The sequence below is a fragment of the Syngnathus acus genome, chromosome 10 (genome assembly GCF_901709675.1).
Source record: "Syngnathus acus chromosome 10, fSynAcu1.2, whole genome shotgun sequence".
Taxonomy (NCBI): domain Eukaryota; kingdom Metazoa; phylum Chordata; class Actinopteri; order Syngnathiformes; family Syngnathidae; genus Syngnathus; species Syngnathus acus.
Window position 1 is genome coordinate 13,484,075 of NC_051095.1, and position 21,057 is coordinate 13,505,131.

At 42.5% G+C, this 21,057-nt stretch overlaps 1 protein-coding gene across 1 annotated transcript; it reads left to right on the forward strand.

The window, feature by feature from the left end:
- The first annotated feature begins 414 nt into the window (after window positions 1-414).
- On the forward strand, window positions 415-20,266 carry smyd5 (SMYD family member 5). The gene is made up of 13 exons (XM_037261676.1): window positions 415-607; window positions 1,166-1,274; window positions 1,347-1,486; window positions 1,818-1,939; window positions 2,017-2,086; window positions 2,864-2,968; window positions 3,072-3,134; window positions 3,521-3,591; window positions 3,674-3,780; window positions 4,413-4,469; window positions 4,557-4,651; window positions 5,416-5,486; window positions 19,625-20,266. Exons 1-13 carry the CDS (start codon window positions 515-517, stop codon window positions 19,782-19,784), a joined length of 1,263 nt encoding a protein of 420 aa, XP_037117571.1. The 5' UTR covers window positions 415-514; the 3' UTR covers window positions 19,785-20,266.
- The last annotated feature ends 791 nt before the right edge of the window (window positions 20,267-21,057 follow it).

Here is a 21,057-nt window from a genome sequence, read left to right on the forward strand (position 1 = left end):
AAAACATTACATGTACTTGTTTGGAATAAAATGTCTCTGATTCTGATGTTGGCAATGATAGTGGTAGCGCAGGTGGCACTGGCTAAATTTCTCTCTGGCATGTCTCCAGTCCAACTTGTTTTCATGTAATTTAATAAATTATGTATTATTCTATTCATATTCAATAAATCCAGCCATCAATTCTCAACACCGCTTATCCTTATCTTACTTGCACACATTGGGAATCAATCCCATGCTGCCTGCCTGCAAATAAGTCAGGTTAGTGTACTCTGCATCAGGCACTTTATTCCGTTTTAAAATTCATTGTATTTAGTTCTCACACATCATTCCACTTCACATTTTGGCATTTCATCATTCACACGCAATCGCTGCAGAAATTGCACACGTCTCCTTATTTTGTTAATACGCTACAGTTCACATAGTGGTCTTTAGGGGGCGCCTCACATACTCGCAGCAGAGTAGTGGCATGCGCATGTGCAAGCGAGTATCCTCGAGGTGAAAGTTCGTCTCCAAGATGGCGGCCCCCTTGGATGACATGTTTTCCTTCTGCATGGATCCCAGCAAAGTTGCCGGCGCCGTGGAAGTGCGATTTATTGACAACGTCAAGGTTGGTCTGTTGACAATTTTGGTCATTTTTATGCTGGAATGAGAAAAGAAGGGGGAAAAAAAAAAATCGGCTTTACTCACCGCTTTTCAACCTTAGTCGCATGCTACACATATATGTTATGTATATTTGCCTTTCGAACTGTACCACATCCATGCAGTTTGTTTTTACGTGCCTAAAAATTGCAGGTAAACGCTATTCATATTCTTGTACGGTTTTCCACGTTTCAGCTGTAACATAAGCAATTTTGATTGACATCCAGCAGACAATCAGTGCAAACGCATCAGAAACTCCCATTAGATTATATTTATAATGTGACATTATTTTGAAACTTAATAAGAGTCAATCTTATAGTCGCCATATTAATATTAGAAATACTCCAATACCATACGTGTTTTGGTGTATGTGAGATCATTAAAGACTAATTTGTCCATAGGTGTGAATGTGAGTGTGACTGATTGTCTATATGGGCTCTGTGACTGGTGTATGATAGGAAATGGATGGATTTGTTAAATTCTGGCTTCATTGAGTTTAACTGTTGCTTCTAACATATGCTTAAAGGGGAAAGGTCTGTTTGCAAAGAGGGGCATCAAGAAGGGTGAGGTCATTTTCATTGAGCGCCCGCTTGTCTGTGCCCAGTTCCTGTGGAATGCTTTGTATAAATATAAAGGTGAGACTCAGTTTGAGCGGGTTTAAATAACTTGATGTCTCATGATTGACGTTTGAATTGTGTTTTTAACAGCATGCGATTACTGTTTACGAGCCCTGGAGACGGCGGAGGAGAACGCTCGGAGACTGGCAGGCAATCCAGACCTCAGGCTTCCTTATCCGGAACTCTGCCCAGTCCGACCACAACTCCACCAAGCCTGCCCTCAGTGTCAGGTCGGTTTGCACAGGATGTCACTGTCGAGGAACTTCAAGTTTGGAATTTGACCAACATTTTCTTCACTAAATATCCGAAAAGTAGTCACCATGCTTAATTTAATTCCAGCCATCGTTTATGGATTAACTTTATTGCTGTTGTTTTATTACGGTCGTTTGCTACTTCTGTTTTTCTTCCATTGCTGTTGCCTCAAATCACTTGTTGCGGTTACCTGTGAAAAAGTCTGCTCAAATAGCACAAAAATACTCCACTGCGAAAAGGTCTCAAAGCTCGTATGTTCCTATGCGTTTAATGAATATATAATAAGATATGACCCACCTCCACCCGCAGGTGATTTACTGCAGCGCTGATTGTCGCCAAGCTGCGGTGGACCAGTACCACCGAGCGCTGTGTCTCGGCCCGTCTCATGAAGATCCAGAACACCCCGTCAACAAGCTGAAAGACGCCTGGAGGTGATTGGGATGATTCCAGTTTAGTCTAAAAAGTTCCTTGTGGATTTTTATTGTAAATGTTCCTGTGTTCTCCACAGGACCATGCACTATCCTCCAGAGACCTCCAGCATCACGCTTCTGGCCAGAATGGTCGCAACTGTTAAACAAGTGAGATTTATTTTTTTATAATGTTGTATTTGCATGCTTCCACAATGAAATCCCAGGCCTCTTTCACAGGGAGGTCTGGCAACATTAAAGGTGTGAAAGAAGAGACCGCGTGTGTCTGCCTTTTGTAGACAATCTACTGAAGGCATCCCGCAGTCAGATAATTGCATGACATCACCACAAGAGTCATGTATGGTCTACAAAATACACATGCTTACTTTCTACACATCAGATGAACGGTAATCTCACGTTCTCAACACTTTTTGCAGCTTCCTGCTGTATGCTTTCACACCGGCTGGATATTGCACACACCAGCACATGAGTTAGTTCCTGTGAAAGAGACAATGAGGACCTGTAGGAACTTCCATTAATTATTCACAGATAATTAATACAAAAAATTATGTGACATGTACAGTTAAGTGCATTACATTTAAACTTTATGATACGTAATACAGCAAATGTACTATTTTTTTATTTACATGACAAATCCATTTTAACTTGGATTGCATCATTAACCACTTAACATCAGAAAAGGTGATGAATAATTATCACACATTATACGGTGTGATTTCTGAATTAATGCATTGGTATTACTATTATTTGTATTAGCAGTAGTAGTAATATTAATATTAGTATTATATGATCAAATTATTCTCCCTCCCTCCATCCGTCCGTCCGTCCGTCTGCCCGTCCGTCTATCCATTAATCTACCCACCATTCATCGAGACCCTTATTTTGTGAATCGCTGCTACCAAAATGTGTTGTTAATTTGCATTCCAGGCCAAAGACAAAGCACACTGGCAGAAGCTGTTCTCGTACTTCTGCAGCCGCACAGCCAATGAGGAAGACGAGCTGGCCCACAAGCTCCTGGGGGAGAAATTCAGGGTAAATATTCCTCAGCTGGGAAAAATAAATTGTAGAAATGTCCTATATCTCGCAGCTAACCAGTAGCTGACCAATGTAATGTAATGATGCTGTTTGTTTCCAGGGTCAGCTGGCGGTGTTACAGAGTCTTTTCAAAGAGGCGCTGTACGATGATGAGCTAAGTCGGGTAAATGCAAATATTTACACTTAAACCTCATCACAAATGATCATAAATCACATTGGGACTCAAAGTCCAGTTTGCAAATTTGATGAGAGACAGTTTTATATTGTTTACATAAAATGTTCTGCTTGTAATATGACCAGAGTTCTGAGTTCCGCCCGTTTTTGGAATGGAATGGTCCCCCCAAGTAAAATCACCCCAGACTTCCAGCTTGATCAATAATAGATAAAAAATAATAAACATTTGACATGACTAGACTCCTAGACTGTTGCTAGAGCTTTTACTGCAGCTTTTGTATTAGGTGTGTACCTAATGATATGACCGGTGAGTGTACCATTCTTCGTAAAGCTCCACAGATGCATGATTGAATTGCATTATTGTTTGCGTTTCAGTGGTTTGTTCCCGAAGGTTTCCGTTCGCTTTTTGCTTTGATCGGAACTAATGGACAAGGCATCGGCACAAGGTCAGCTCTTCTTCATTCATCTTGCATTACACATATCGCCTTGTCCCCTGACATGATGTTTTTGTGCTCTTTGTGCCGTCAGCTCTCTGAGTCAGTGGGTTCATGCCTGCGATGCAGTTGAGCTTCCCACCCAGAAGAGAGCGCAGTTGGACTCCTTTATCGACCAGCTGTACAAAGATATTGAGCGAGGTGACAGTTCAGCTCTTTGGCTGGATTTAACTGCAGACACAATTCTGAGGGAAATGCGTCACAGCGGCGTAAATAGAATACCACACATCGAATGAATCAGATGTCTTCGTATACGTTATTGGACATCTGCCATTGGGAGTGCAGTGTCAAAGCACAGATCAAAGATACTCGTCAATACAAGCTTGAAATTACCGGAATACATCAATTTCAGTATGCACAACTCACGTTGAACCAAACAACACAAATAAATTCATGAAAAAACACTGGTCATAAAAAGAAACTGTGGACAATTAAAGATGCTCCGTTTTGGTCGTGAGCCAAGTTGATCCAAAGAAAAACTGTTTCACAGCTTGTTTGGTATCAAGGGAAACAAAATAAATATGAAGGCTGAGAAAACCACCCAACTCATGTTATTGTCATTTTCTTTGTTTTTTTAAGTGAGGGGGGCAGGGTACGATTAAAATTGTGAATTTTATTTTCAATAACAGAAGAGAGAGAGAGATGTTATTTTAAAGCCCTGATATACATTGAATGGCGAATTGGCAACCTGGGACCACAGTGTAAATCCCTCCATTAGTCTTCTTGGAGTCAAACATTGATACCTCTTGTTGTTTCTCTTCCTTTCTCTGTAGAAACCGGAGACTTTCTGAACAATGAAGGCTCGGGACTCTTTTTGCTGCAAAGCTCATGTAAGCTAGCATGACTTTCATGTTTCTCAAAGCAAACACAAGAGCAAATAATGTTATTAGTTGTTGGTTTTTTTTCTTCCTCTTCAGGCAATCACAGCTGCATGCCCGATGCTGAGGCTTCCTTCCCCGACAACAACTTCCTGCTTCACCTCAGTGCCCTTGGTGACATCGATCCAGGCCAGGTCAGCTGATGCATGGGGCGGGGGTCAAGGGTCAGGGGTCATACACGCAGTGCTAGAGGGCAGATACTTTGTCAAACGCTGGTCCAAGCCATGTAGCAAAGTCCTCACACCACACACTTGCAATTTGTTCTGACTTAAAATCAGATTTTTTTTCACCATATTATGAGTTAAAAATATATTTTTTTTTTACTATTTAATATATTTTTAACATTCCAGTCAAAGTATGAATTTAAGTTTTCTTTTTCTTCATTCTTGATACGTTCTGACTCTTTTTGGAGAAATATTTTTGAACATTTTTCAGAGACTTAATTCTAACAATTGGTTTTCTTTTTGAAACCTTGGTGATGTGTTGTAAGTATATGCAATATTAAAAATGTTATGAACCATATTACAACTTCTTTTCTTGAAAATATGATCTTATTCTCGCAATATTGCATCTTTTTACCAAAAACTACTGACCTTCATTTTGTGTTTCTACTTTCTTCTAATAGTACATTTTTACGAAAAAGACAAAAAAAATCTTATGCTTTATTATGAATCCACTATATTCTACAACTTTTTCAACTTTTGTTTTCTTAAAACTGCAATTATTATTCTTAAAATTCCAAGCTACTTTTTTCATTTAAACATTCTTTTTGTAGTATTGTAACTTTTTTTCCGAATTTTTTCTAAAAAGTTACTAATGCATTTCCAATCAATTAGCTACACATGAAAATTGTCGCTTTGGAATCTTTGTTTTTCAATTACTTGTTTGTCCTCTCCAGGAGATTTGCATCAGTTATTTGGACTGCTGCCAAAGGGACAGAAGCCGTCACAGCAGACACAAAATTCTGAGGTGGGCTGCTCCACATTGCTCCCTCCTTCTCCCCTGCTTTAAATTAGCCTCTGTATGAGAAGCTGAAAACTACAATCCAGCTTGTGTGATTGGGAAACCTGCAAACCTGCAAAAGTTAGTATTACTTTTGGAAATGAAGGAAATGCTGTAATTGGTAAACATGAGGTATTTTTTTTTAATCTCGCTGCATAGTAGAACCTTCACATCCTTCACAAACCACATTTGAGCCGCTTATAATCAATGCTACAAAATAATTGAAGGTCGTAGCGTATCGTTTGGTAAGTCTGGGTTTGCAATCAATTCTGGGATTTGTAGTTTGTGATTTACTACATCTTGTCATTAAACAATATATATATATATATATTTTTTTTTTAAATATATATGTTAGGACAGGAAAAACATGGTATGGGGCAGTCACAGTTATGTTTGAATGTGTCACTTTAAACACCGTTTGATGCTTGCAGGTATTGTTTTTTTTTTTTTAATCACGCACAGCAGGGGTCACCAGCTACTTCCTGGCTACTGATTAAGGCAAAGGTGCACCCAGTTTGACGCACACTTCTGAAATAGCCAATTTGCTCAATTGGGCTATCACTATGTTATTATTGTAATTTCCAGTTCACATGTACAGTGCCTTGCGAAAGTACTCGGCCCCCTTGAACCTTTCAACATTTCGCGACATTTCAGGCTTCAAACATAAAGATATAAAAGTTTACTTTTTGTCAAGAATCAACAACAAGTGGGACACAATCGTGAAGTGGAACAAAATTTATTGGATAATTTAAACTTTTTTAACAAATAAAAAACTGAAAAGTGGGGCGTGCAATATTATTCGGCCCCCTTGCGCTAATACTTTGTAGCGCCACCTTTTGCTGCAATTACAGCTGCAAGTCGCTTGGGCCATGTCTCTATCAGTTTTGCACATCGAGAGACTGGAATTCTTGCCCATTCTTCCTTGCAAAACAGCTTGAGCTCAGTGAGTTTGGATGGAGAGCGTTTGTGAACAGCAGTCTTCAGCTCTTTCCACAGATTCTCGATTGGATTCAGGTCTGGACTTTGACTTGGCCATTCTAACACCTGGATACGTCTATTTGTGAACCATTCCATTTTAGATTTGGCTTTATGTTTTGGATCATTGTCCTGTTGGAAGATAAATCTCCGTCCCAGTCTCAGGTCTTTTGCAGACTCCAACAGGTTTTCTTCCAGAATGGTCCTGTATTTGGCTCCATCCATCTTCCCATCAATTTTAGCCATCTTCCCTGTCCCTGCTGAAGAAAAGCAGGCCCAAACCATGATGCTGCCACCACCATGTTTGACAGTGGGGATGGTGTGTTCAGGGTGATGAGCTGTGTTGCTTTTACGCCAAACATATCGTTTTGCATTGTGGCCAAAAAGTTCGATTTTGGTTTCATCTGACCAGAGCACCTTCTTCCACATGTTTGGTGTGTCTCCCAGGTGGCTTGTGGCAAACTTTAAACGAGACTTTTTATGGATATCTTTGAGAAATGGCTTTCTTCTTGCCACTCTTCCATAAAGGCCAGATTTGTGCAGTGCACGACTGATTGTTGTCCTATGGACAGACTCTCCCACCTCAGCTGTAGTTATCTGCAGTTCATCCAGAGTGATCATGGGCCTCTTGGCTGCATCTCTGATCAGTCTTCTCCTTGTTTGAGATGAAAGTTTGGAGGGACGGCCGTGTCTTGGTAGATTTGCAGTGGTCTGATACTCCTTCCATTTCAATATAATTGCTTGCACAGTGCTCCTTGAGATGTTTAAAGCTTGGGAAATCTTTTTGTATCCAAATCCGGCTTTAAACTTCTCCACAACAGTATCTCGGACCTGCCTGGTGTGTTCCTTTGTCTTCATGGTTCTCTCTGCGCTTTAAACAGAACCCTGAGACTATCAAAGAGCAGGTGCATTTATACGGAGACTTGATTGCACACAGGTGCATTCTATTTATCATCATCAGTCATTTAGGACAACATTGGATCATTCAAAGATCCTCACTGAACTTCTGGAGTGAGTTTGCTGCACTGAAAGTAAAGGGGCCGAATAATATTGCACGCCCCACTTTTCAGTTTTTTATTTGTTAAAAACGTTTAAATTATCCAATAAATTTCGTTCCACTTCACGATTGTGTCCCACTTGTTGATTCTTGACAAAAAATTAAAATTTTATATCTTTATGTTTGAAGCCTGAAATGTGGCGAAATGTTGAAAGGTTCAAGGGGGCCGAATACTTTCGCGAGGCACTGTAAGTGTGATTTTAACAAGAATAGCAAAAATACAGTCAAACCTTGGTTTTTGACCACGATCCGTTCCAGAAGGCGGTTCGAGAAGCGGATCTGTCGAATTCCGAATCTATTTTTCCCATTACAAATAATGGAAACATTTTTAATCCGTTTCAAGACAAAAAAAAAAAACCCACCTTTTTTAAGCATTTTTTCATTTGGGCATATTTGTCCGATCACGCAACTGCAGCGCACCGCCGAACGCGCAACCATAGCGCGTCACCGACTGCGCAACTGCACCGCGCTGGTCGCATTATTGTGACAGAGCCGTCGCTGAAATTTAGAAAATATTTTTAGAATCCTGATGTACTTTCTAAAATTTAAGTGGACCTCAGTGCGCAGGGAGCTTAATTTTGTCCGATCGCGCAACTGCAGCGCACCGCCGAACGCGCAACAGTAGCGCGTCGCCGACCGCGCAACTGCACCGCGCTTGTCGCATTATTGTGACAGAGCCGTCGCTAAAATTTAGAAAACATTTTTAAAGTCCTTATGTACTTTCCGAAATTTAAGTGGACCTCAGTGCGCAGGGAGCTTAATTTGGTCCGATCGCGCAACCGCAGCGCGCCGAGCGCTCACTTTCGCATTGCTTTAGGAGCGTCTTTGTGTTTTAGGATGGCTTTACTGCTCCCACTTACTTTCTTTGGAGGCATGATTAGGGGTTAATACAATCCTCAAAGTAACGGAAATACAATAACAACGGAGTCAGTCGGCATCCGGGCCGCGCGGTCGGGTTTCACAGTTATAATAATAATAATAATAATAATAAATTATATTTATAACGCACTTTACATTCGGGGGAATCTCAAAGTGCTACATGGCAGATAAAAAACAAGAAAACAAAACAAGGACAAGTTTAAAACAACTGGACGACAACCAAGATATGAGAGAAATTACGGAAATGCTAAGGTAAAGAGGTGAGTTTTAAATCCGGTTTTGAAAGAGTCAGTGGATTGGGGTGCTCTTAGGTGGTCGGGGAGGGAGTTCCACAGTGTAGGGGCTGTATGGCAGAAGGCCCGGTCGCCCATGGTGCGCAGCTTGGTTTTCGGAACGTGGAGAAGGTGTGAATTGGATGAGCGGAGGCTTCGGGTGGCAGGTTTTGGGGCAAGGAGTTCTTTGAGGTATGGGGGAGCATGTCCGAGGATACAATGGTGAGTGAGGAGGGCGATCTTATAATCAATTCGGAATTTGATGGGGAGCCAGTGCAGAGAACGGAGGATGGGTGTGATGTGATTGCTTTTCCGCACCCTCATCAGGATCCTAGCAGCGCTGTTTTGAATGTACTGAAGCCTCTGGAGGCTCTTGCTAGGGATCCCGATGAGGAGTGCGTTACAATAGTCTAGCCTTGAGGAGACAAAGGCGTGGACAAGTTTCTCAGCATCCGTCAGGGTAAGTGTGGGGCGGAGTTTGGAAATATTTCTGAGGTGGAAGAAGGAGGTTTTGCAGATGTGTTTTATGTGTGACTCAAGGTTGAGTTGAGGGTCCAGTCTCACGCCCAGGTTGGTGACAGTGGCTGAGAGGGGAATAGTGAGACCGGCGAATAAGATGCTTGTTATTGGGCAGGTATGGATCTGATGGGGAGTGCCAATTAACATGGCTTGGGTTTTGTCACTGTTAACTTGCAGGAAGCTGAGATTCATCCACGCCTTTATCTCCTCCAGACACAGGGAGAGGATGGATGAGGGAGATGGAGAAGGCTGGGTTATGGAGGGCGGGGGGTCAAGTTTGAGGTATAGCTGGGTGTCGTCCGCGTAACAATGATATGAGATGCCGAACTTCCTGATTATATTGCCGAGGGGTAGTATGTAGAGAGTGAAGAGGGTAGGACCGAGTACAGATCCCTGGGGGACACCGGAGGTGACAGTGTGAGTGTCGGATTTTTTCCCCCCCAGGGAAACGTACTCGGTCCGGTTCGAGAGGTAGGACTGAAGCCAGGTTAGAGCAGTGCCAGAGAATCCAGTGGAGTGAAGTTGGTTAAGGAGGATATTGTGGTGGACAGTGTCAAATGCAGCGGACAGATCCAACAGGATGAGAAGTGACGGGGAGCCTGCATCGGCAGCCGTGAGAAGGTCGTTGGTGACCCTAACAAGTGCTGTTACAGTGCTGTGGCCAGAGCGAAACCCGGATTGAAATTTCTCAGCGATGTTATTGCGGGTGAGATGAGTGTGAAGTTGGGCAGCTACCACTTTTTCCAGAACTTTGGAGAGGAACGGGAGGTTAGATATTGGTCTGTAGTTGGCAAGGTTGTCCGGGTCAAGTGAGGGTTTTTTGAGCAGGGGGGTAATAATGGCAGTCTTCAATGCAGGGGGTACAGAGCCAGACTGGAGTGAGAGGTTGATGACATTGGTTATTAGGGGACTAATGGCTGAGGTTTGTTGTTTAATGAGGGCTGTGGGGAAAGGGTCCAGGGCACATGTGGAGGGTTTCATCTTTTTGATGATGTCCTCTACCTCCGACTGCAAGATAGGGGAGAAGCAGCGGAGAGGCTGGACTGTCCCGGGTGGAAGGAAGGGGGGAGGAGGTGAAGTGGTGGGGCAAGAAGAGGAGAGGAGCTGGGTGCGGATGTTGTCAACCTTAGCGGTAAAGAAGGTCATAAAGTTATTGGACACTACCTCTGAGGATTCTGTTGGAGTGGTGGGTTGGGGTTTGAGAAAGTGCATGTTTTCCAGGCCACCTGGAGTACTGTGCGCCAGGTATCTGATGACGTGTTGTACATGCGACGGGGTGTCGGGCGGAGGAGGAGTAGATGAATGGTACAGTGTTATGGACGGGTTGGGAGAAAACAAAGTTACGACGGGTGCTTCTGTGGCTATAACGTGGTCTGCGGAGAAGTCCGAGTTGTTTGATGACTGAGACACACCCTGGAATGGTGTGATTACTCAGCTCCAGCAAGCGGGGGATGGAGTAAGTTAACATAGTGCCGGTTGGAGAACACTGAACTTGAGTGTTAGCCATTGGCTAGGCTAGCCAGGATGCCTTGGCGGGGGGGGGGGGTGGGGTGGGCGCGCCGTAGTAGGCAGCCAGCTCTGTGGAGGTTCGCCGCGGTTCGCCGCGGTCCAGGCGCACTGCACACTAAAACTAGAAGCTAAAAACTAAACTTTAATAATGGCTAAAAAAAATAGATAAATAAAAACACTAAAACTAAACTAATTCTGGTGGAGAAGCGACGAACAATCAGCGCCAGCGTCCTCTCCCCAGATTACTTCCGCCTTGGTCCACACGCAGCCGTCAAATCAATCAGTCAATCAATTCAAGTTATGTTTGAATGTGTCACTTTAAACACGGTTTGATGCTTGCAGGTATTTTTTTTTTTTTTTTTAATCACGCACAGCAGGGGTCACCAACCTTTCTTAAACCGAGAGCTACTTCCTGGCTACTGATTAAGGCAAAGGTGCACCCAGTTTGACGCACACTTCTGAAATAGCCAATTTGCTCAATTGGGCTATCACTATGTTATTATTGTAATTTCCAGTTCACATGTACAGTGCCTTGCGAACGTATTCGGCCCCCTTGAACCTTTCAACATTTCGCGACATTTCAGGCTTCAAACATAAAGATATAAAAGTTTACTTTTTGTCAAGAATCAACAAGTGGGACACAATCGTGAAGTGGAACAAAATTTATTGGATAATTTAAACTTTTTTAACAAATAAAAAACTGAAAAGTGGGGCGTGCAATATTATTCGGCCCCCTTGCGCTAATACTTTGTAGCGCCACCTTTTGCTGCAATTACAGCTGCAAGTCGCTTGGGCCATGTCTCTATCAGTTTTGCACATCGAGAGACTGGAATTCTTGCCCATTCTTCCTTGCAAAACAGCTTGAGCTCAGTGAGGTTGGATGGAGAGCGTTTGTGAACAGCAGTCTTCAGCTCTTTCCACAGATTCTCGATTGGATTCAGGTCTGGACTTTGACTTGGCCATTCTAACACCTGGATACGTCTATTTGTGAACCATTCCATTGTAGATTTGGCTTTATGTTTTGGATCATTGTCCTGTTGGAAGATAAATCTCCGTCCCAGTCTCAGGTCTTTTGCAGACTCCAACAGGTTTTCTTCCAGAATGGTCCTGTATTTGGCTCCATCCATCTTCCCATCAATTTTAGCCATCTTCCCTGTCCCTGCTGAAGAAAAGCAGGCCCAAACCATGATGCTGCCACCACCATGTTTGACAGTGGGGATGGTGTGTTCAGGGTGATGAGCTGTGTTGCTTTTACGCCAAACATATCGTTTTGCATTGTGGCCAAAAAGTTCGATTTTGGTTTCATCTGACCAGAGCACCTTCTTCCACATGTTTGGTGTGTCTCCCAGGTGGCTTGTGGCAAACTTTAAACGAGACTTTTTATGGATATCTTTGAGAAATGGCTTTCTTCTTGCCACTCTTCCATAAAGGCCAGATTTGTGCAGTGCACGACTGATTGTTGTCCTATGGACAGACTCTCCCACCTCAGCTGTAGTTATCTGCAGTTCATCCAGAGTGATCATGGGCCTCTTGGCTGCATCTCTGATCAGTCTTCTCCTTGTTTGAGATGAAAGTTTGGAGGGACGGCCGGGTTTTGGTAGATTTGCAGTGGTCTGATACTCCTTCCATTTCAATATCATTGCTTGCACAGGGCTCCTTGAGATGTTTAAAGCTTGGGAAATCTTTTTGTATCCAAATCCGGCTTTAAACTTCTCCACAACAGTATCTCGGACCTGCCTGGTGTGTTCCTTTGTCTTCATGGTTCTCTCTGCGCTTTAAACAGAACCCTGAGACTATCAAAGAGCAGGTGCATTTATACGGAGACTTGATTGCACACAGGTGCATTCTATTTATCATCATCAGTCATTTAGGACAACATTGGATCATTCAAAGATCCTCACTGAACTTCTGGAGTGAGTTTGCTGCACTGAAAGTAAAGGGGCCGAATAATATTGCACGCCCCACTTTTCAGTTTTTTATTTGTTAAAAAAGTTTAAATTATCCAATAAATTTCGTTCCACTTCACGATTGTGTCCCACTTGTTGATTCTTGACACAAAATTAAAATTTTATATCTTTATGTTTGAAGCCTGAAATGTGGCGAAATGTTGAAAGGTTCAAGGGGGCCGAATACTTTCGCGAGGCACTGTAAGTGTGATTTTAACAAGAATAGCAAAAATACAGTCAAACCTTGGTTTTTGACCACGATCCGTTCCAGAAGGCGGTTCGAGAAGCGGATCTGTCGAATTCCGAATCTATTTTTCCCATTACAAATAATGGAAACATTTTTAATCCGTTTCAAGACAAAAAAAAAAAACCCACCTTTTTTAAGCATTTTTTCATTTGGGCATATTTGTCCGATCACGCAACTGCAGCGCACCGCCGAACGCGCAACCATAGCGCGTCACCGACCGCGCAACTGCACCACGCTGGTCGCATTATTGTGACAGAGCCGTCGCTAAAATTTAGAAAACATTTTTAAAGTCCTTATGTACTTTCCGAAATTTAAGTGGACCTCAGTGCGCAGGGAGCTTAATTTGGTCCGATCGCGCAACCGCAGCGCGCCGAGCGCTCACTGTCGCATTGCTTTAGGAGCGTCTTTGTGTTTTAGGATGGCTTTACTGCTCCCACTTACTTTCTTTGGAGGCATGATTAGGGGTTAATACAATCCTCAAAGTAACGGAAATACAATAACAACGGAGTCAGTCGGCATCCGGGCCGCGCGGTCGGGTTTCACAGTTATGTTTGAATGTGTCACTTTAAACACGGTTTGATGCTTGCAGGTATTTTATTTTTTTTTTTTTAATCACGCACAGCAGGGGTCACCAACCTTTCTTAAACCGAGAGCTACTTCCTGGCTACTGATTAAGGCAAATGTGCACCCAGTTTGACGCACACTTCTGAAATAGCCAATTTGCTCAATTGGGCTATCACTATGTTATTATTGTAATTTCCAGTTCACATGTACAGTGCCTTGCGAAAGTATTCGGCCCCCTTGAACCTTTCAAAGTCAAAGTCAAAGTCAAAGTCAGCTTTATTGTCAATCCCTTCATATGTCAAGACACACAAAGAAACCGAAATTCCGTTTCCTCCATCCCACGGTGACGAGACATACAAGTAGGCGACACAAAACAAAAACAAGAAGGCACAAACCATAAATAATAAATAATAAATAATAAAGAAAATAAAGTGAGCGATGAATAAATAACAGACCAATAACCCATTAAATAAGAGGTGCAAAACCGAGCCAGTGTGCATACAGCAGACAGCAAGAACAGGACGCTACGCTGAAAGGGGGAGCGAGTTCAGGATCCTAACAGCCTGGAGTACGAAGCTGTTGGAAAGTCTGGTGGTGCCGGAGCGCAGGCTCCTGTACCGCCTCCCAGAGGGCAGAAGTTCAAACAAAGAGTGAGCGGGGTGACTCACATCACTCACAATCTTGGTCGCCTTGCGGGTGAGATGGGAGGTGTAAATGTCCTTCAAGGAGGGGAGAGAAGCACCAATAGTCTTACTAGCCGTTTTCACTATGCGCTGCAGGGCCTTCAAGTTGTGGTCAGTGCAGCTGCCACCCCAGACAGCAATACAGCTGGAGAGGACGCTCTCAATGGTGCCGCGGTAAAAAGTAGTCATGACGGCCGGAGGAGCCCCCGCTCGCCTGAGTTTCCGAAGGAAGTACAGGCGGCGCTGGGCCTTTCAACATTTCGCGACATTTCAGGCTTCAAACATAAAGATATAAAAGTTTACTTTTTGTCAAGAATCAACAGCAAGTGGGACACAATCGTGAAGTGGAACAAAATTTATTGGATAATTTAAACTTTTTTAACAAATAAAAAGCTGAAAAGTGGGGCGTGCAATATTATTCGGCCCCCTTGCGCTAATACTTTGTAGCGCCACCTTTTGCTGCAATTACAGCTGCAAGTCGCTTGGGGTATGTCTCTATCAGTTTTGCACATCGAGAGACTGGAATTCTTGCCCATTCTTCCTTGCGAAACAGCTCGAGCTCAGTGAGGTTGGATGAAGAGCGTTTGTGAACAGGAGTCTTCAGCTCTTTCCACAGATTCTCGATTGGATTCAGGTCTGGACTTTGACTTGGCCATTCTAACACCTGGATACGTCTATTTGTGAACCATTCCATTGTAGATTTGGCTTTATGTTTTGGATCATTGTCCAGTTGGAAGATAAATCTCCGTCCCAGTCTCAGGTCTTTTGCAGACTCCAACAGGTTTTCTTCCAGAATCGTCCTGTATTTGGCTCCATCCATCTTCCCATCAATTTTAGCCATCTTCCCTGTCCCTGCTGAAGAAAAGCAGGCCCAAACCATGATGCTGCCACCACCATGTTTGACAGTGGGGATGGTGTGTTCAGGGTGATGAGCTGTGTTGCTGTTACGCCAAACATATCGTTTTGCATTGTGGCCAAAAAGTTCGATTTTGGTTTCATCTGACCAGAGCACCTTCTTCCACATGTTTGGTGTGTCTCCCAGGTGGCTTGTGGCAAACTTTAAACGAGACTTTTTATGGATATCTTTGAGAAATGGCTTTCTTCTTGCCACTCTTCCATAAAGGCCAGATTTGTGCAGTGCACGACTGATTGTTGTCCTATGGACAGACTCTCCCACCTCAGCTGTAGTTATCTGCAGTTCATCCAGAGTGATCATGGGCCTCTTGGCTGCATCTCTGATCAGTCTTCTCCTTGTTTGAGATGAAAGTTTGGAGGGACGGCCGGGTCTTGGTAGATTTGCAGTGGTCCGATACTCCTTCCATTTCAATATCATTGCTTGCACAGTGCTCCTTGAGATGTTTAAAGCTTGGGAAATCTTTTTGTATCCAAATCCGGCTTTAAACTTCTCCACAACAGTATCTCGGACCTGCCTGGTGTGTTCCTTTGTCTTCATGGTTCTCTCTGCGCTTTAAACAGAACCCTGAGACTATCAAAGAGCAGGTGCATTTATACGGAGACTTGATTACACACAGGTGCATTCTATTTATCATCATCAGTCATTTAGGACAACATTGGATCATTCAAAGATGGGGTGCTAATGGGACGTCAAACGCTTTGTGTGGCGGGCTCCATCTAGTGTGGAAACTGAGAAGTGCAACAGAGTTGAGCTCAAGCTTCTTGTGCGGGCCATATTCAATTATGTTTTCAGAATTTGCTGCGGGCCAATAAAAACTGGCCCGCGGGCCGCAGTTGGCCCACGGGCCGTAGTTTGGAGACCCCTGGTCTAGACCATAGGTCGGCAACCCATGGCTCCGGAGCCACATGTGGCTCTTTCATCCTTCTGTTGTGGCTCCCTGTGACTTTGGAAAATAATGAGTATTTTATAAAAATTAAATTTTATTTTAGTTTGTTCATTTTAAAATATAATTCTGAATTTGAAGATTATGGTAAACTTGTAACATTAAAATTAAACGTTTTTAATATTTTTACCGCCCAAAATATGCGTCACATCCACCGATGTGCGACATTCGAATTCATGGCGTCCCTCATGTCTGGCAGCCGTTTTTCCAGCACACTACCAGCGTGATAACTATATATTAAGTGAAGTAGTCGTTTTTTTAAATTCAGGAGGACAAGTGGCTGCACACTCCAGTACACGCAATGGGACAGAAGCAGACTGCGCATTTTTTTGGTTAGCATTGTTCGTTCAGTGCTGGTGGATAATATTTGGATAAGTTTGGATTTTTATCTCGTAAATAAGAGGACAGGTGACTGCAGGCTGTTTGCATTTTTTGTTCAGTGGGTTGGGTAAGTTTGGATTTTTATTTCTTCAATATGAGGACTCAAATAGACACCGGGTATTTTATTTGAAATTAAGCATCAACCAAGTGTAAAATGCTTTTTGTTACATGCAGGAATAAAATTCTGTGTTCTCTGCAGCAGTTCGTTGATTTCATTTTCATAAATGCAATAGTTTTTTGTACATAGCATAATATATACATGCATAATATATATAATGATGTCAAAATGGGTTGTGGCTCCGGGTGCTTTCTTTTCATTGGGGGGCGGTCCCAAATGGCTCTTTGAGTAAAAAAGGTTGCCGACTCCTGGTCTAGACTCTAGAGCAGTGGTTCCCAAAGTGGGCGGTACCGCCCCCCTGGGGGCGGTGGAAAGATCTGGGGGGGCGGTGAGGAAGAAAGGGGCGGTAGGGGGGCGGCAGTCGATTTGTACACAACACGCCGCTCTGGCCCAGTCAGATCCGACAGCATAGACTACAAAAGCAAAAGCTCAGGTTTGTAATTTCAAGCTTGTAATGTTCAGAATTTTATCTTATAATAAAAACCGCATTCTGGCGGTCAACATCATCTTGAGTTCAAGTCAACATGAAATTGGGGACTCGCCAGAACGCGCCGTGTTGTTTTGTGTTGAGCTGGTTAGGGCAGTGGTCCCCAACCACCGGGCCGCGGACCGGTACCGGTCCGTGGGTCACTTGGTACCGGGCCGCCAAGCCGCACAGAATTTTTTTTTTTATCGACGATCAATTAATTCAGGTCAAGACACTCGTCCCGGTCATGTTTGGAGTGGCAGAGGAAGAACTGATTTCAATTCAAAATGACATTGAGCTAAGGCCAAAGTTCAAAAAGTCATATCAAGATTTTTGGTTACAAAAAAAAATCTCTGACTGCTATCAAGTGCTGTGGAACAAGGTCAAGATGTACTTCATTGCCTTCCCAACATCATATTTAGTAGAACGGGGCTTCAGTGCAGTCACCTTGCTTCTTTCCAAGCAAAGAAACCGACTGAAAATTACTGACCGCGGGGATCTACGACTTCTTCTTAGTGAGTTCCAGCCTGATGTTGAGAAGCTTATGTCCCTGCACCAAGCACATCCATCCCATTAATATTACGTGCGAGACAATGAAGGTTACTGGTGGAATGTTTATTTACGATTCTATGTTGCTGAAACAGTTAAAACTGCTAAAAAATAAATTGGTTTACTAAATACTAAATTGGGTTTTATTTGTGAAATACACATTTGTGTTTAACCTTTCTCTTTTCAAATTGCAGCAAACCAAATATCAAGAAAGAGGTGTTTGTTTCCATATGTGCCTTGGGGGGGGCGCTAGGAATTCACTGGGGAGCCAAAGGGGACGCCAGCCTGCAAAAGTTTGGGAACCACTGCTCTAGAGTCTAGACTCTAGAGCAGGGGTCACCAACTCCGGTCCTCAAGGGCGCCAATCCAGCCTGTCTTAGATGTATCCCCCCTGCAACACACCTGATTCAAATAATCAGGATCACTATCAGCCTTAATAGAGCTTGCTGATGAGCTGATCATTTGAATCAGGTGTGTTGTTGCAGGGCTGCACCTAAAACAGGCTGGATTGGCGCCCTTGAGGACCGGAGTTGGTGACCCCTGCTCTAGAGCCACGCCAGCGATGGGCATCTGGTGGCCTGTGAGCCGCATGCAGTTTTTTTCCCCCCACAAACCCAAGTACGTCATTTAAAAAAAAGGTTATGAACATTCACTGTATGTTTTCCATGAATACTTGGGAAATAATGGGGAAAACCCTCTAGGAAAAATCCAAAATATGAACAAACATTGGAAATCGGCAGACATGCACATTCGCAAGTATCGGACGGAGAATATGCAGGTGATAACTAGTTTAAAGTTGTTATATCACCATTCACCACTCGATGGCTGACATATCTTAGAGTCTTGTTTACTGTCATATACTACAACAGTGTTTCCCAACCACTGTGCCGCGGCACACTGGTGTGCCGTGAGAGATGTTCAGCTGTGCCGTGGGATTGTCCAATATTAATTACGGAGCGCATTGTAAACAGGATCGCCAAACCACTGCTCAGTTCGCGCAAGGCCTGGTCAGCCACTTGCTAATCGTGCATGCGTGGAGAATCGGAGAATCTTGACATTTCATGTTGTGTCGGTCTGATTGTATTGCATCGGCACATATTCAGTTTATGTGTGTGTTGTTGTGTGCTTTTGCTAACAGTGACAGACACTATGACGGTTGGGGTGCGTTTGTGGTCCGATGGAAATCAGCTTGCAGTTCAACCAGAGAACCTGGATTGTTAATTTTTCACCAACATAAAATACACAGTCAAGTCGAGACACCTCGACTGTGATAGCCACTCGGAGTGTCTTTAGATGTGACATTGTTCTTATTGTCGTAATATTTATAGCGCTAGTCTAAAACAGTAAACAAAGTCATGTTGATTCTTTGGGATTTTAATCACAATCACTTTCAATAGTTTATTCCTTACACTGTCTAAAACGTTTTTAAAAAACTCTTTTTTATTTAAAAAAAAAGAAATACAATTAAAAAAATATTTAGTATTTATTTTTATTCAATTATTCGACTCTTCATACATATATAGGAATAGGACTTTACGTCTTTCGTTGTAATATAACTGATTTTAATATAGAAGCTGGTGTAACACTTAACAGATTTTTGTTGGCGGTGTGCCTCGAGATTTTTTCCCAATGAAAAGGTGTGCCATGAATGAAAAAAGGTTGGAAAACACTGTACTACAACATGAGTAGTTTGAATATTTTTTGTGGATTTGGAATCATATGCAGGACAAACATATTACCTCAATAACATTAAGATTTGGAGTTGATTTCTGTGGCCTCCCCAGTAGCACTGATGAACTTCGAGGACCCGTTCAGTATTTCAGTTGCCCATACCTGGTCAACACAGTAGTCACAGATACCAGTACACACTGATTCTATTTCACCATTCCTGTCTGACATATACCATCTTGGTAGAAGCTATGTCACCTGTGTGGAGGTACTTTGAGGTGACAAAACGTTCAGTCTGAAATTTATGCTTTTCCGGTAATGGCAAATTATTCAACGTGTATTTTTCAAAAGCAGTATGCATCTGCAATCATTGACTACCAGTATGTGGTTAACAAGTTGTGTTTTGCCCTCAGGGAGAACTACATGTTCGTCTGCTCGTGTGTCAAATGCATCTCCCAGATGGACGAGCCGGACGTGACGTCAGAGGAGGAAGAGGACGATGAAGAAGAAGAAGCAGAGGCCGAAGGTGAAACGGAGGGCCATGATATGGAAGATGAGATGACAGACGTGTGATTAAAAAAAGACCACATTCTCGTCATCCTCTTGACGTGCAACCTCATCTATCCTCTAGCTCGGTGCGCACATCAATAAACAAAACTTTTCACAGTTGCTGTAAGAAAACCTTTCACCTTTTTTGGCTAGGTGGAATGGATCATGGTTAAGGCTCAAAAGTTTGTTTCTTGCAACTTAAAATCACACATTGGAGCTCATAAACAAAATGGAGGCTCAATGTAGCTGAACAGTGCTGCCGTTCTTGCTTGGGAAATAACAACAGAAAAATCCACTCATTATTTTGAGCACTGTGATGTATGTGTATTTGCTGTATGTTAGAATGATGCTATAAAGGAATATGAGGGCCCCACTTGAAAGGAAAAAAAACATGGCAATAAATTTGTGACTACAATAACATGTTTACAATAGTTTGTATTGTACAAGACGTTAAAAATTCTTGTTAGAATACAGTTGTAATTTTCAGAAACAGTTTTCTGAGAATTTCTTTTTTGGTAAAATATATATGAAAAAATCATATTAAACTTTAAATTGCAACTTTTTACAATTCCCCCTTGAAATGTTCTTTCTTTAGAAGGTTGTTTATTTTTCATGCAATGTTTTAAAATAGACATTAGACAATCATATGACAAGTTTTCTCACACTACTATAGCTTTTTTTCTTGAAAAACAATGGACTCAATGTTGTGGTCCACAAAACTAATCATTTACTTTTTGTCAGAAATTTGACACTCATCAGTTGTCAGTCTTGAACTTTATTCTCTATTCTACTCTCATGAATAAACTAACTTCAATTTTTTTTTAATGAAGTAAATAATACAATTTTTATGAAGTATTTGAAAGAATTTGTAATTTCACTTAAAAATCATTCTTTATTCTTGTGATATCACCAACTGCTCAAGAAAATGATTTCAGTTTCCACCAAAATACAACCTTTTAGAATTTTATCAGCTTCTATCGTGTAACGCTGCTATGCTGTTGCAAAAAATACATAGTTTAATAATAATGATAAGAATAAAATTTAATTCTCGGAATAAATATAGCAGCGTATTTGCTGTAGGAAATGTGGATTGTTTGTTTTCTGCTTATCAGTGTCGTCCTAATACGCCTACGTATCGTGGCGCCTCTTTAGATGTTTAGCCATGGAAACGGGCCAGCATACGTGAGTCACTGTCACAGGCTTTTTGTGTCATTTAAGTGTACACTTAGTCTGGAGTGTCATTCAGAGAGCAATTACTATGGCGCTCAAGTTCAATTTTACTTGTGTACCGTATATA

Excerpts from the sequence above, each read along its gene's own strand:
- smyd5 (XM_037261676.1), top strand. The coding sequence starts at position 515 with ATGGCGGCCCCCTTGGATGACATGTTTTCCTTCTGCATGGATCCCAGC. Across the intron at positions 1,275-1,346 it reads TGCTTTGTATAAATATAAAG|CATGCGATTACTGTTTACGA; the intron begins GTGAGACTCAGT and ends TGTTTTTAACAG. Across the intron at positions 4,652-5,415 it reads GTGACATCGATCCAGGCCAG|GAGATTTGCATCAGTTATTT; the intron begins GTCAGCTGATGC and ends TGTCCTCTCCAG.